General features: G+C 39.5%; 1 protein-coding gene across 4 annotated transcripts in view; it reads left to right on the forward strand.

Annotated features, from left to right (window-relative positions):
• TRAF5 (TNF receptor associated factor 5) overlaps nucleotides 1–12277 on the forward strand; it is a 34877-nt gene that overhangs the window by 16592 nt on the left and 6008 nt on the right. For 3 of the 4 annotated variants that reach the window (XM_039533091.1, XM_039533092.1, XM_039533090.1), the window contains 5 exons: nucleotides 5656–5880; nucleotides 8589–8646; nucleotides 9983–10084; nucleotides 10922–11086; nucleotides 11889–11966. In XM_039533091.1, coding sequence (XP_039389025.1) covers nucleotides 5666–5880; nucleotides 8589–8646; nucleotides 9983–10084; nucleotides 10922–11086; nucleotides 11889–11966 — 618 coding nt within the window. In that variant the 5' untranslated portion in view covers nucleotides 5656–5665. The remainder of the gene's footprint in view (nucleotides 1–5655; nucleotides 5881–8588; nucleotides 8647–9982; nucleotides 10085–10921; nucleotides 11087–11888; nucleotides 11967–12277) is intronic. The other variant, XM_039533093.1, reaches the window with a different exon arrangement.

Raw genomic sequence — 12277 nt, forward strand, 5'->3', positions numbered from 1 at the left:
GTCCCACAGGGATCAGTTCTGGGTCCGGTTCTATTCAATATTTTCATCAATGATTTAGATAATGGCATAGAGAGTACACTTATAACATTTTGTGGACGATACCAAGATGGGAGGGGTTTCAAGTACTTTGGAGTATAGGATTAAATTCAAAATGATCTGGACAAACTGGAGAAATGGTGTAAAAAAAAATAGGCTGAAATTCAATAAGGACAAATGCAAAGTACTCCATTTAGGAAGGAACAATAAGTTTCACACATACGAAATGGGAAATTACTGCCTAGGAAGGAGTACTGCAGAAAGGGATCTGAAGGTCATAGTACATCACATGCTAAATATGACTGAACAGTATAACACTGTTGCAAAAAAAGCAAACATTATTCTGTGATGTATTAGCAGGAGTGTTGTCAGCAAGGCACGAGAACTAATTATTCTGCTCTACTCCACACTGAGTAGGCCTCAACTGGAGTATTGTGTCCAGTTTTGAGAACCACATTTCAGGAAAGATGTAGACAAATCAGAGAAAGTCCAGAGAGAAAAAACAAAAATGATTAAAGGTCTAGAAAATATGACCTATGAGGGAAGATTGGGAAAAAAAAATTGGGCTTGTTTAGTCTGGAGAAGAGACAACTGAGAGGGGACTTGATAACAGTTGTCAAGTACATAAAAGGTTTTTACGAGAAGAAGGGGGGGAAATTATTCTTCTTAACCTCTGAGGAGAAGACAAGAAGGAAGCAATGGGCTTAAATTGCAGCAAGTTCAGTTTAGAGTGGACATTAGGAAAAACTTCCTAAGTATCAGGGTGATTAAGCACTGTAGTAAATTGTCTAGGGAGGTTATGGAATCTCCATGATTGGGGATTTTTAAGAGCAGGTTAGACAAAAACCTGTCAGAGATGGTCTAGATCAGTGGTCTCCAAACTTTTTTGATCGCGCACCCCTATCAGTAAAAAATATTTGAGCAGCACCTCCTGCTGCACCAGCTCTACCATTTTTGCCAAAGCAAAAAAAAAAAAAAAGGTCGCTCAGACTCCCGCCCAAACTGCCGAAGCAACAACAACAGAAAGCGGCTCAGACTCCCACCCGACAAAGAAAAAAGTGCTCCTTCTGCTGCGCACCCCCAAGGATCCTCTTGCCACGCACCCCACTTTGGAGACCACTGGTCTAGATAATACTGAGTCCTGCCATGAGTGTAGGGGGCTGGACTAGATGACCTCTCGAGGTCCCTTCCATTCAGTATTACATAGAGAGGTTTAGGAATAGCTGTGGCTGTAACTCCAGTGTGTTTTCATGACACTGGTTATATTCATTCTTTCGGCTTTCTGTTTCAAGCCTTGACCTTTCTCTCTTGAGTGTATTTACCAATAACTTTATTGGCTGGAAGCTATTCTTCTATTCACTGTTCTGTGCTAAGGTTTATTTGATATTAAACTGTACCATGCTGGAGACCTCTGGCTATTTTTGCTTAGAGACTTCTTGTTGTGTTTTTTTGTTGATTATTTTTAGTTTGGTTAACACTTTTCTTATCTAATTTGATGAGATGAGTGAACTGTAATGCCTGCATGTTGGATCATTTCCTGTGTTAGCTGTAAATATCTCTTACTTCAGGGGGTTTCAAATGTTTAGAGACTTCCATATGAGGAAAAATTGAAAAGATTAGTTTAGAGCAGTAAAAGCTGCAGAGAGTCCTGTGGCACCTTATAGACTAACAGACGTATTGGAGCATGAGCTTTCGTGAGTGAATACCCACTTCGTCGGATGCATGTGCAGTGTTTCTCAACTTTTCCAGGCCACCACTTATTTTAAGTGTAAAAAAAGAAAGAAAGAAATCACATTTGCTATAAAAGTAGGAAAAAATGTATCAGTTACTATATTTGACCTAACAAACTTAGAAGGTTGTGGCCACCCCAGATTTATTTTTGAAATGTTATTTTCCTGGCGTATAGGAAATGTGATAAATTTTTCAGCCCCTTGCTTTCCTTTCATTGCTTCAGCCCTGGACAGCAGGGCTCAGGTTACAGGCCCCATGCCTGGGGCTGAAGCCCTTTGGCTTTGCCCCCTGCCTGGGGCAGCAGGGCTCAGGCGGGCTCAGGCTTCAGTCCCCAGTCCTGGGATCATGTAGTCATTTTTGTTGTCAGATGGGGTGCAGTGAAGTTTGAGAACCCCTGCTGTACTCTAAAGCTTTATGCTTGTGTAGTGTTATTAGGGCGTATATCCCCTGTGACTTGCAGCCATTATATGATGCCTGATTGGAGACACTTATGTAAGTCTGACATTCCATCTAAATGAAGGCAAAGGGGCTGAGATGAATTTGGCACTTTAAATGTAATGTAAAAATCAGAAGTAGGACACTGACCTGTGAAGAGAATGAAAATGTTTATCATGAAATTCATTATTTTTTTTAATCTCACACTCTTATTTGCCTTAAAATTAACCAAAAGTTTAAAATATAATGTTAATCTACTGAACCTAAGCTGGAAAGTGGTATGGTAGTGTCTCCGTTTTCTATAATAGTATAGCCACAGTAGAGGGGCTTCTCGGGTCAGAATTATGTTCCAGAATTGAACACATCAGTAGTGGTATATCATTTATTGCAGTAGTCAAATTATTAGAGATTATGTTTTGGGTCCAGTTCTACCCCCACTGAAGTGAATGAAAAGACTCCCAATGGCTTTATAGGATCTGGATTCAGCCCTTTAAGAGCTGCTTGTGCCGGTAAGAATTTCATGAAAACTCAAAGAACAGCGAAAATACACAAAATATATCTGAACAGAAAGTGGCTAAGGGGTAGGTGATAACTGTGGAAGAGAAATAATGTGCCACAATACAGCCATGAAAAGGAATCCTGCCGAGATATGATAGAAGTAGGGCTGTTGATTAGTCACAGTAAACTCACGTGATTAACTCAAAAAAATTAATTGTAATTAAAAAGTTAATTGCAGTTTTGACCGCACTGTTAAACAATAGAATATCAATTGAAATTTATTACATATTTCTGGATTTTTTCTACATTTTCAAATATATTGATTTCAATTACAACACAGAATACAAGTGTACAATGCTCACTTTATATTATTATTTTTTATTCCAAATATTTAAAACAATGTAAAACTACAAGTTCACTCAGTCCTACTTCTTGTTCAGCCAATCGCTAGCACAAACAAAGTTGTTTACATTTACGGGAGATAATGCTGCCCACTTCTTGTTTACAATATCACCTGAAAGTGAGAACAGGCATTCACATGGCACTTTTGTAGTAGGCATTGCAAGGTATTTACACGGCAGACATGCTAACCATTTGTATGCCCCTTCATCCTTCAACCACCATTCCAGAGGACATCCTTCCATGCTGATGATGCTCATTTAAAAAAAAATCACGCATTAATGAAATTTGTGAATTAACTCCTTGGTGGAGAATTGTATGTCTCCTGTTTTGTATTACCTGCATTCTGCCATATATTTCATGTTATAGCAGTCTCAGAGGTTGACCCAGCACAAGTTTTTCATTTCAAGAACACTTTTACTGCAGATTTGACAAAACACAAAGAAGGTACCAATGTGAGACTTCTAAGGATAGATACAGCACTTGACCCAAGGTTTAAGAATCTGAAGTGCCATCCAAAATCTGACAGAGATGAGGTGTGGAGCATGCTTTCAGAAGTTTTAAAAGAGCAACACTCTGAGGTGGAAACTACAGAATCCGAACCACCAAAAAAAGAAAATCAACCTTCTGTTGGTGGCATTTGACTCAGATGATGAAAATGGACATGCGTTGGACCACGCTGCTTTGGATCGTTGTTGAGCAGAACCCGTCATCAGCGTGGACGCATGTCCTCTGGAATGGTGGTTGAAGTGTGAAGGGACATAGGAATCTTTAACACATCTGGCATGTAAATATCTTGCAACACCAGCTACCACAATGCCATGTGAACGCCTGTTCTCACTTTCAGGTGACACTGTAAACAAGAAGCGGGCAGCATTATCTCCTGTAAATGTAAACAAATTTGTTTGTCTGAGCGATTGGCTGAACAAGAAGGACTGAATAAACTTGTAGGCTCTAAACTTTTACGTTGTTTTATTTTTGAGTGGAGTTATTTTTTGTACATAATTCTACATTTTTAAGTTCAACTGTCATGACAAAGAGATTGTACTACAGTACTTGTATTAGGTGAATTGAAAAATACTATTTCTTTTGGGTTTTTTGCAGTGCAAATATTTGTAGTGAAAAATAAATATAAAGTGAGCACTGCACACTTTGTATTTTGTGTTGTAATTGAAATCAGTATATTTGAAAATCTAGAAAACATCAAAAAACATTTAAATAAATGGTATTCTATTATTGTTTAACAGCGTGATTAATCATGATTAATTTTGGAATTGCTTGACAGCCCTGGACAGCACCTAAGATCTTGGCTGAGTTTCTTACACACTGATATACAGTAAGATAATTTGTATATCGGTGTTGCCCTAAAGACAGTGCTGTAAAAGAAAAGTAAACACTTTAATTACCTTACCATAAACCATGTTTGCATGAGTTCATTGTGCTTTACGCTATGAGTAAGGAAGAAGATGAAAAATGACCAACAGTGTGTGTTGTGAGTGAACTTGTAACTTAAATGTAGGTTAATATGACAGGTGTTCTGCTGCTACACACATCCCATAAATAAATATATTTAATTAGGTTAACATCACTAAGTAAACTTCTCTGTTGGTCAGTAAACAGCAACATGAGCAGAAAATAAATAAATTCTTATGTATGTTGAGTCTTAAGGAATGAAAATTACACTGGTTCAAGGGTAAGGATTTGCTATTATCAGTCCTAGACACGTTGGAAAAAAGTACTGCTAGACTGAGGGACCTGTGACAGATTTAAGGTCTGATTTTTTTCTTTGTGAACCATTTAGGCTGGAAATTAATGGTGTATCTATTTCAAACCCTGGCAAGACTGAGAGAGAAAAAAATGCAGTTACTATTCTGATTTGCAATCTTGCTTTTCTCCCTACTTCTTTTCAGACATGACTAATGCAGTTAATAACATACAAATAACTAAAGTAAGATTTTGAAAAATAGAATTCTAGCTTTCTGGTGTAAATTGGTGATCAATCAGAAGGAGAAGTATCAGTCCCCAAGTCTTTGACCTCTGTCAAATCTGTACTTATGGTTAAATCATCATTCTTTCTTCCAGTTGCTGTGAACCATGGTGAGACATTACTCTTTTTGAACTAGTTTAAATGGATTATTAAAGCTGTGTGGGCTCAAATCCAAGGCATTTTTATTACTGTATGTAGAGTTTTGATGTCTGGGATTTGTAGGACCAAGTTACGCCTAATTGAAGTCTGTTGTAGTTTTGTTTGAGTAAGAATTGCAGGATCTAGCATAAGAACTAGGGAAAAGTAACCTCCTTTCTGTTGGGGAGAAATTTTCAGACCGTGAGCCTCTTCACAATCATAAACATTGGTACTAGCTCTGAAATAAATTATCATCATTCAGGAGTGCCTTGATATTTTTTTGTCCTGCTGTCTAGTAACTGATCCTGCATTCACATCTGAAATCTGTATTGAAGTCTACAGCAAGAGAATGAGTCCAAAAACACACTAATGTTCATCTTGCATAATCATAAAGGTACTTAAACTGAAACTCTTTGACCTTGACTTTCCAGTACAGCTTCCATGGCCTCTGAAGAACTTACTGGTCTCTCAAACAGCTTTGTACGCCAGAATTCCACCAGTGGCATTTCTCTAGACTTTGAACCTGACGCTGACTACCGCTTCGTTGAAACCTTAGAAGAACGGTACAAATGTGCCTATTGCCACTTAGTCCTTCACAATCCTCACCAGACAGGATGTGGTCACAGATTTTGCCAGCATTGTATTATTTCTCTGAGGTAAGAACAATACAGTTCTCTCTCTTCCCTCTAAAAAATAATTTTCCCCCCAACAATTAACAATAGTCAACATCTTTCGAAAGTCAACAGCAAATGCCATAACAATATTAAAGGACTTACTCCAAAGCCTGTGGAAGTCAGCAGAAAAATTCATTGACTTCAGTGGGCTTGTGCTCAGTAACAGACCTCATAACAAATCATATGAGATTGATGCTATGCGTGTGTAAAAGTATGTAGTCTCTGTTGGTGTAGCACAGAGGTGGGCAAACTACGGCCCCCGCGCCACATCCGGCCCGTAGGACCATCCGGCCTGGCCCTTGAGCTCCAGCCGGGGAGGCTGGCCCCCAGCCCCTCCCCAGCTGTCCCCACTCCCCCACATTCTTAGCTTGCCGCGCCGCTAGTGCTCTGCCTGCCGCTCCTGTCGGGCAGTGCAATGGCATGGCTGGCTCCGGCCAGGTGGTGGGGCTGTGAGCTCCTGCTGCTCTGAGCAGCATGGTAAGTGTGAGTGGGTGGGGGGGTTGGATACGGGGGGCAGTCGGAGGACAGGGAGCAGGGGGCAGTTGGATGGGGCGGAGGTTCTGGCTTGGGGAGGTAGTCAGGGGATAGGGATCAGGGGGCGTTGGATAGGCGTGGGATTCCCAGGGGGGGCTGTCAGAGGGCGGGGGTGTGGATAGTGGTCGGGGCAGTCAGGGGACAGGGAGAGGGGGAGTTGGATGGAGGTGGGATCCCGGGCGGGGGTCCCGGGAGGGGGTGGTCAGGGGACAAGGAGCAGGGGGGATTGGATGGGTCGGGAGTTCTGAGGGGGACAGTCAGGGGGTGGGAAGTGGGAGGGAGCAGATGGGGGCGGGAAGCAGTCTGTCTGGGGAAGCACAGCCTTCCCTACCTGGCCCACCATACAGTTTCGCAACGCTGATGTGGCCCTTGGGCCACAAAGTTTACCCACCCCGGTGTAGCAGGTTGGCAATGTTAGCCTGAAACACTCCAATCTGGTAGTAGGTGTTGATCAGGCTGTGGGAAGGCTTAAGTTAGTTCTGCTGGCTCACAGAGGCTGGCAGCTTGCTACCCCTCTGAGGCGTTCTCTAAATATAAAAGTTATATTGATCTAATTAAATCGGTTTAGAAACTGATGTGTGTACGCAGAAGGGGGAGGTGGATCAGTTTACCTCAGATTCTGTATCGATTTAACAAATCTGTTTAACTCTTGTGCGTAGACAAGACCTCAGCTATATGGGAGACTGGAAATAATCTAGGGGGTGAGTGAGTCTTGAGGTAGGCAACCCTAGGAGTGGTCAAACCCACACAGTAGGATTGAGCTGAACTTTATACTTTATTCTGGTTAATTTCTCTGTTATAATAAAACCAAACCCCAGGAAGGGAAGAAGTTTGGACTCTACTCAGTGTGTGGACAGTATTTGAAAGCAGACTGGGAATGGCACCTATTCCTATTGGGCTAAAGATCCATATGTCTCAAGATACAATCTGCCATTTGGGGATCAAGGAGTGTGTGTGTGTGTGTGTCTGGGTTTGTCTGTTTGTTTTTTAAAAAGTCCCTAGTACATTTTGTATTGGTGGTGGTGAGGAACATGAGGTCTTTCTGGCAATTGCAAACAAAGTAAATCATGTTGTGGGTCTGATGCAGTTGTTTTCAGATAAAAATTTTGAGCTTTTATACTATAGAATATGACAGGTGAGAGACCATCCAGCAGGGTGATTGAATGGGCATAAAACTCCTGTCTGTCACCATAATATCAAGGTGCCTGTTGTTGTTTGCGTTAAACAAACAATCGTTTATATTGGTGGTTAGACTGATCCCACTTTCACTTGCACTGGTGTGACTCCGTTGACTTTAATGGAGTTATAGCATTATAAATCTAATACGAGATCAGAATCAGTCCGATCCTGCAGTCAGCTCACAGAGGTGAAAGGGTCTATTGACTTCATGGGGGCTCATCACAGGTCAAAGGGGTTCGTTCACCCACACAGATCTAATTGTACAGTGGGGATACATTGATACATGGTCCTTTATATAACTGAAGGTTGGAGTTGGCCATGTAGGCTTCACTGAAACTTTGTTGCACACATAGATGTCAGTATCTTTAAATATACTTTTTAATGTTTCATATTTGGTTCTTTCTCTTTTGGATTGTCACTCCTTGGATAAGATGTCATTAGGTTTTTTCTTTCTTGCCCTTTCTTTTTAGTATTTCTGATAACTTGTTGAGATAGTTCAGGACATTTAAAAGGTCTCAAGCATGAAAGGGAAGGCATTGCTTGAGTTAGGCAAAGGATAATAATCCTTTCACCTACACTGTTAAGTTTTTCCCAAATACAACATCATTTGCCAGCAATATCTAGTCATGGGGTAATAAAATTATGTTAATTAAAACCAGATTTATTAATAATGGGATTTTTTTTCCTCCTACTAAATGCAATTCCTACTTAATCTGAGGGTAGAACATGGCTTTATAATTCTTAGCACAATACATTTTCAAAGTGTTATTCAAACATTTAATTCCCATTTGCAGTATTGAAAATTAGCAAGGTGCATTATGGGGCTTTTCCCACTGGTCACTGAAGCATCTGATATTGGCCACTAGGATAATGAAGTTGATGAACCAATGGTTTGAATCAGTATGGCCAAGCCTATGTAGAAGGAATTAAGCATTTTGTGAATTAACATTTTTCTGCCTTTTTGTTTCTTTATTTAGAGAATTGAATGCAGTACCCACCTGTCCTGTAGACAAAGAAACAATAAAAGTGCAGGAGGTAAGAAAAGGAATAAATCCGGTAACTATGGTTTCTTGGACATCCAGCTTGTAGGGGGAAGGGTCTGCAACAGAAGAGTGAGATAAAGTAGGGACAAAGGCAGCTCTCAGCCTTTAAATTAACAAGGGCACTGCCACTTTCATCTCTGGAAACAATGTGCAAGGAAGCTCTGTATTTGGTGATGTTTTGTTGGTGAAATAAGACACTAACACCTTATAGCTGGAGCTTTTACCTTACACTCCACTGAATTGTTTCAAGATAAAGTCATTTTAGTACTTTGTATTGGGAGTCCTGCCTGAAACTCAGTGGTATGTGGCCTATACCCACAGATTTGGTGGACTCATAAGATGTCTCTGGTCTTGAAATGTATTTACAGCAGAGAATAGGTTTCTTATTCTTTTAATTCCTCCTCCGATTCTGGTTATTTAACAGTACTTAGTTTTAACATAATCTGCCACTTTGCCTATTTTCAGTGTAACTCATTAATCCTGCACATTTCGTTTTTGTTGGTATTCTTTTTTGTAGGCAAGGTCACACAATGGCTATTTTTTAAGCCACATCCTCTTTGGAATATATTTATTTGGCCCAGAGTGTGAGCATGAGCCCTCCCTCTACCCATGTGTTTCTGCCAGGGTGCATTCACATCCCCCACCCAGCAAGGAACTTGGGTATCAGGTTGTGCCCGTCATTCCGCGTGTTAAGGATGTTGTAGGTATTTCACCCACCATTTTATTCAGTGGATTCACCCTCCTTTTACTGTGTGCACGAGTTGTGGTGGCAACAGTAACACAAAAGGAAGATTTGAGGCCATTAATACAATAGTAATACTTTGTGCTTGTTATAGTGCTTCTCATTTGAAGATCTCAAAAGAAGGCTGACAATCTGCTCTGAGAGCTTAATTTGGCTCTCATCCAACAAGTGGAAGATGCTTATGAGCAATGCATTGTATCCCCTCCTCCCAGAAGCTAAAAGCATCACCTCTACAACAACTTCAGCCCAATGCAGGTCCTAGAATGAAAGATCAAGGTTAGCCTCAGTCCCAGGTTTCCAAAGCTGCAATACGATAGGTAGCTCAATGCATAATCCATGTAGTCAGCCTGTTTTTATTTCATGTTCAAAGCATCTCACTGTTGTTCTTAGTCTCCTGATATTGTCAGTGATTTCCTTTTACTGCTATTCTCAGTATATGTTTTCAGCATGACATTGTTTGGAACCACACTAGCAGCTGAAGTGGACGCCTTTCATTTAAAAGATTTCTTGTGGCAGGTTGCTGTCCTTTGTGTTCTTAGTGATGCAAGTTCGTATATTTTGTGAATGTAGGTTGCTTTCTTTGCAGGTGTTCAAAGACAATTGCTGTAAAAGAGAAGTTCTCAACTTGCAAGTATTTTGCAAAAATGTTCCTGAATGCAATTCAAAAATAATTCTGGGACGATATCAGGTTAGTATTAAAGTATCTTTATACATATTGGCCCAAATTCTGAAGTCTTTAGTCAGTCAAAACTTTGACTTGTCATAAATTAATTTGCTCTTTCCCCTTTAAACTATTGTCATTAGGTTTCAGAGTTATTATAGCATTGAGATTACTGTAACTAGAGTTTGGCCTAAGTACATACATTTTGATTTGACCTATTCAGTGTACTACTATATGTAAATGTGAAACTTAAATACTAAGCCGAACCTGTTGCAGTTGTAAGTCCACATCCATTATATTTTAAATAATTGGCTTAATAAGGAGTCCTGTTAACACACATCCTTTCTCTTTGTGACAATATCTCTGTCTTTCAGCTGACTCAGTAAGACAGTACTACATTGGGTCACATTCAGGTGGTTTTCTCTGCTCCTAGGAGAACGAAAAACAGTAATTTTGTTAAAAAGAAAGTTAAAATTCTGTAGAAACTGAGAGAAAGGAGACTCAAGCATATAGATGCCATGGTGATGGACAATCTATGAGAACCTAGAGAAAGAAGTATTGCTGCTGCTTGCCAACATAAATTGTTTCAGTTTGGTTCCTGTTTGAGATATTAATTGGACAAGGAGTGGAAATCAAAGCAAAGAGTCTCTGAATCTTCAGACCTTTCTCTGAGTTTAATTATGAGCGCCATTACTGGGAAAGTGTTGTTTTGATTTTCTTTAAATAAATCTACGTAGTGTCTTAATATCTCTAGCAGGCACTTTGGTATTTAAGGGCACAATTAACCATAATTCTAGCCTACTCAAAGCATTCTATACTCGTGACTTTTAAAATGCGATGGTGTTTTGTTGTTGCATGGCACAGGATCACCTGCAGCAATGCTTATTTGAAAGTGTTCGGTGCACTAATGGTGAATGTCGTGATCAAATTCTTCGGAAAGATTTAAAAGATCACCTAAGTCTGCACTGTAAATTTCGAGAAGAAATATGCCAGTACTGTAATCAATATGTGGTTTCAATTAATTTAAAGGTAAGATTGCGAAAGTTTCCTAAAAGTTCAGCTGTTTAAATTACTGTGAAAAAAGTTCCAAAGTTGCTGTGAGGTTTTATGCGTATGAAACAAAATTCATGTAAGTATCTGAAGAACATACAATACATGTATTTTATAACAATATTGATAACTGTAGGTACAAAGTTGGATTGAGTTCCGCATACATCTGTTCCCTTTAAAAATACTTTTTAAAAAGAATTAATATTTTAAAAAATATTTTAATATTTTTATTACTGACAAATTAGTAAAAAAATTTGTGCGCATGCTGAAACCAATGGGCCAAATTTATCTTTTCAGTCCGTGGAATTACACAAAGGACAAATTTGGCCTCAAATGTCTAAATCTGGTTTTTGAATATTTCAGCCAGAACGATTTAGTTGTTTCCGAGATCAAGGCAAGGGAAAAGTATGTTGTTTTGCTCATATTAAAAAATTCTGGCAGTATTTCCTTTGAGAGGACCTAGGACGCTATGCATGTTTTTGAGGGTTGAATTAAGGTTGCACACGCAACTTTTAATTCTGGCATTTCCTAACTATTTAATGCTTGATTTTTACAACCATAACATTATTTTAACGTTGGCGGGGGGGGATTGGTGTGTTTGTAATTATTTTCTGAATGCCAACAATGTGTGTGCTGATGTAAGCATGTGCTGCTGTGCATATTATATATCTTGCCTATTCCTACTTGCATGCACTATCTGATCTTAAAAAAGAAATGAGTTATTCATGTATAACAAGTCTGGTGTATAAGCCATTCCTAATCAATCTTTTCCCCCCTCCAGAACCATGAGAAAAATGAGTGTCCTGATTTTCCTGTGCCTTGTCTCCACAAATGTTCTCAGATCATTCTGAAAAAGGAGGTATTATTTGTTTTTTCACTTACTGTAAGTTGGCAAATTGTATCATTTTGTGAAAACTAGAACTTGCATTGTAGGCCTCACTGGTCCACATTTGGTATGAATTTGCTTCATTTCTCTAGATACTACTTTTTTTTGTTCCTAAAATCGATACATGACCTCATCAAAGCATATCATAGGAACGTGCTGTGCTTTGCAGAGCTTTTGCACATTGCATTATTGTAAACCATCTGTCTCGTTTGTTGACACTGATTAATCAGTCTCCATTGTATGTGACAAATGGTATCTTAACATCACTTTGGCCTTTTTGCACC

The sequence above is a fragment of the Mauremys reevesii genome, linkage group 3 (assembly GCF_016161935.1).
Source record: "Mauremys reevesii isolate NIE-2019 linkage group 3, ASM1616193v1, whole genome shotgun sequence".
Classification (NCBI taxonomy): domain Eukaryota; kingdom Metazoa; phylum Chordata; order Testudines; family Geoemydidae; genus Mauremys; species Mauremys reevesii.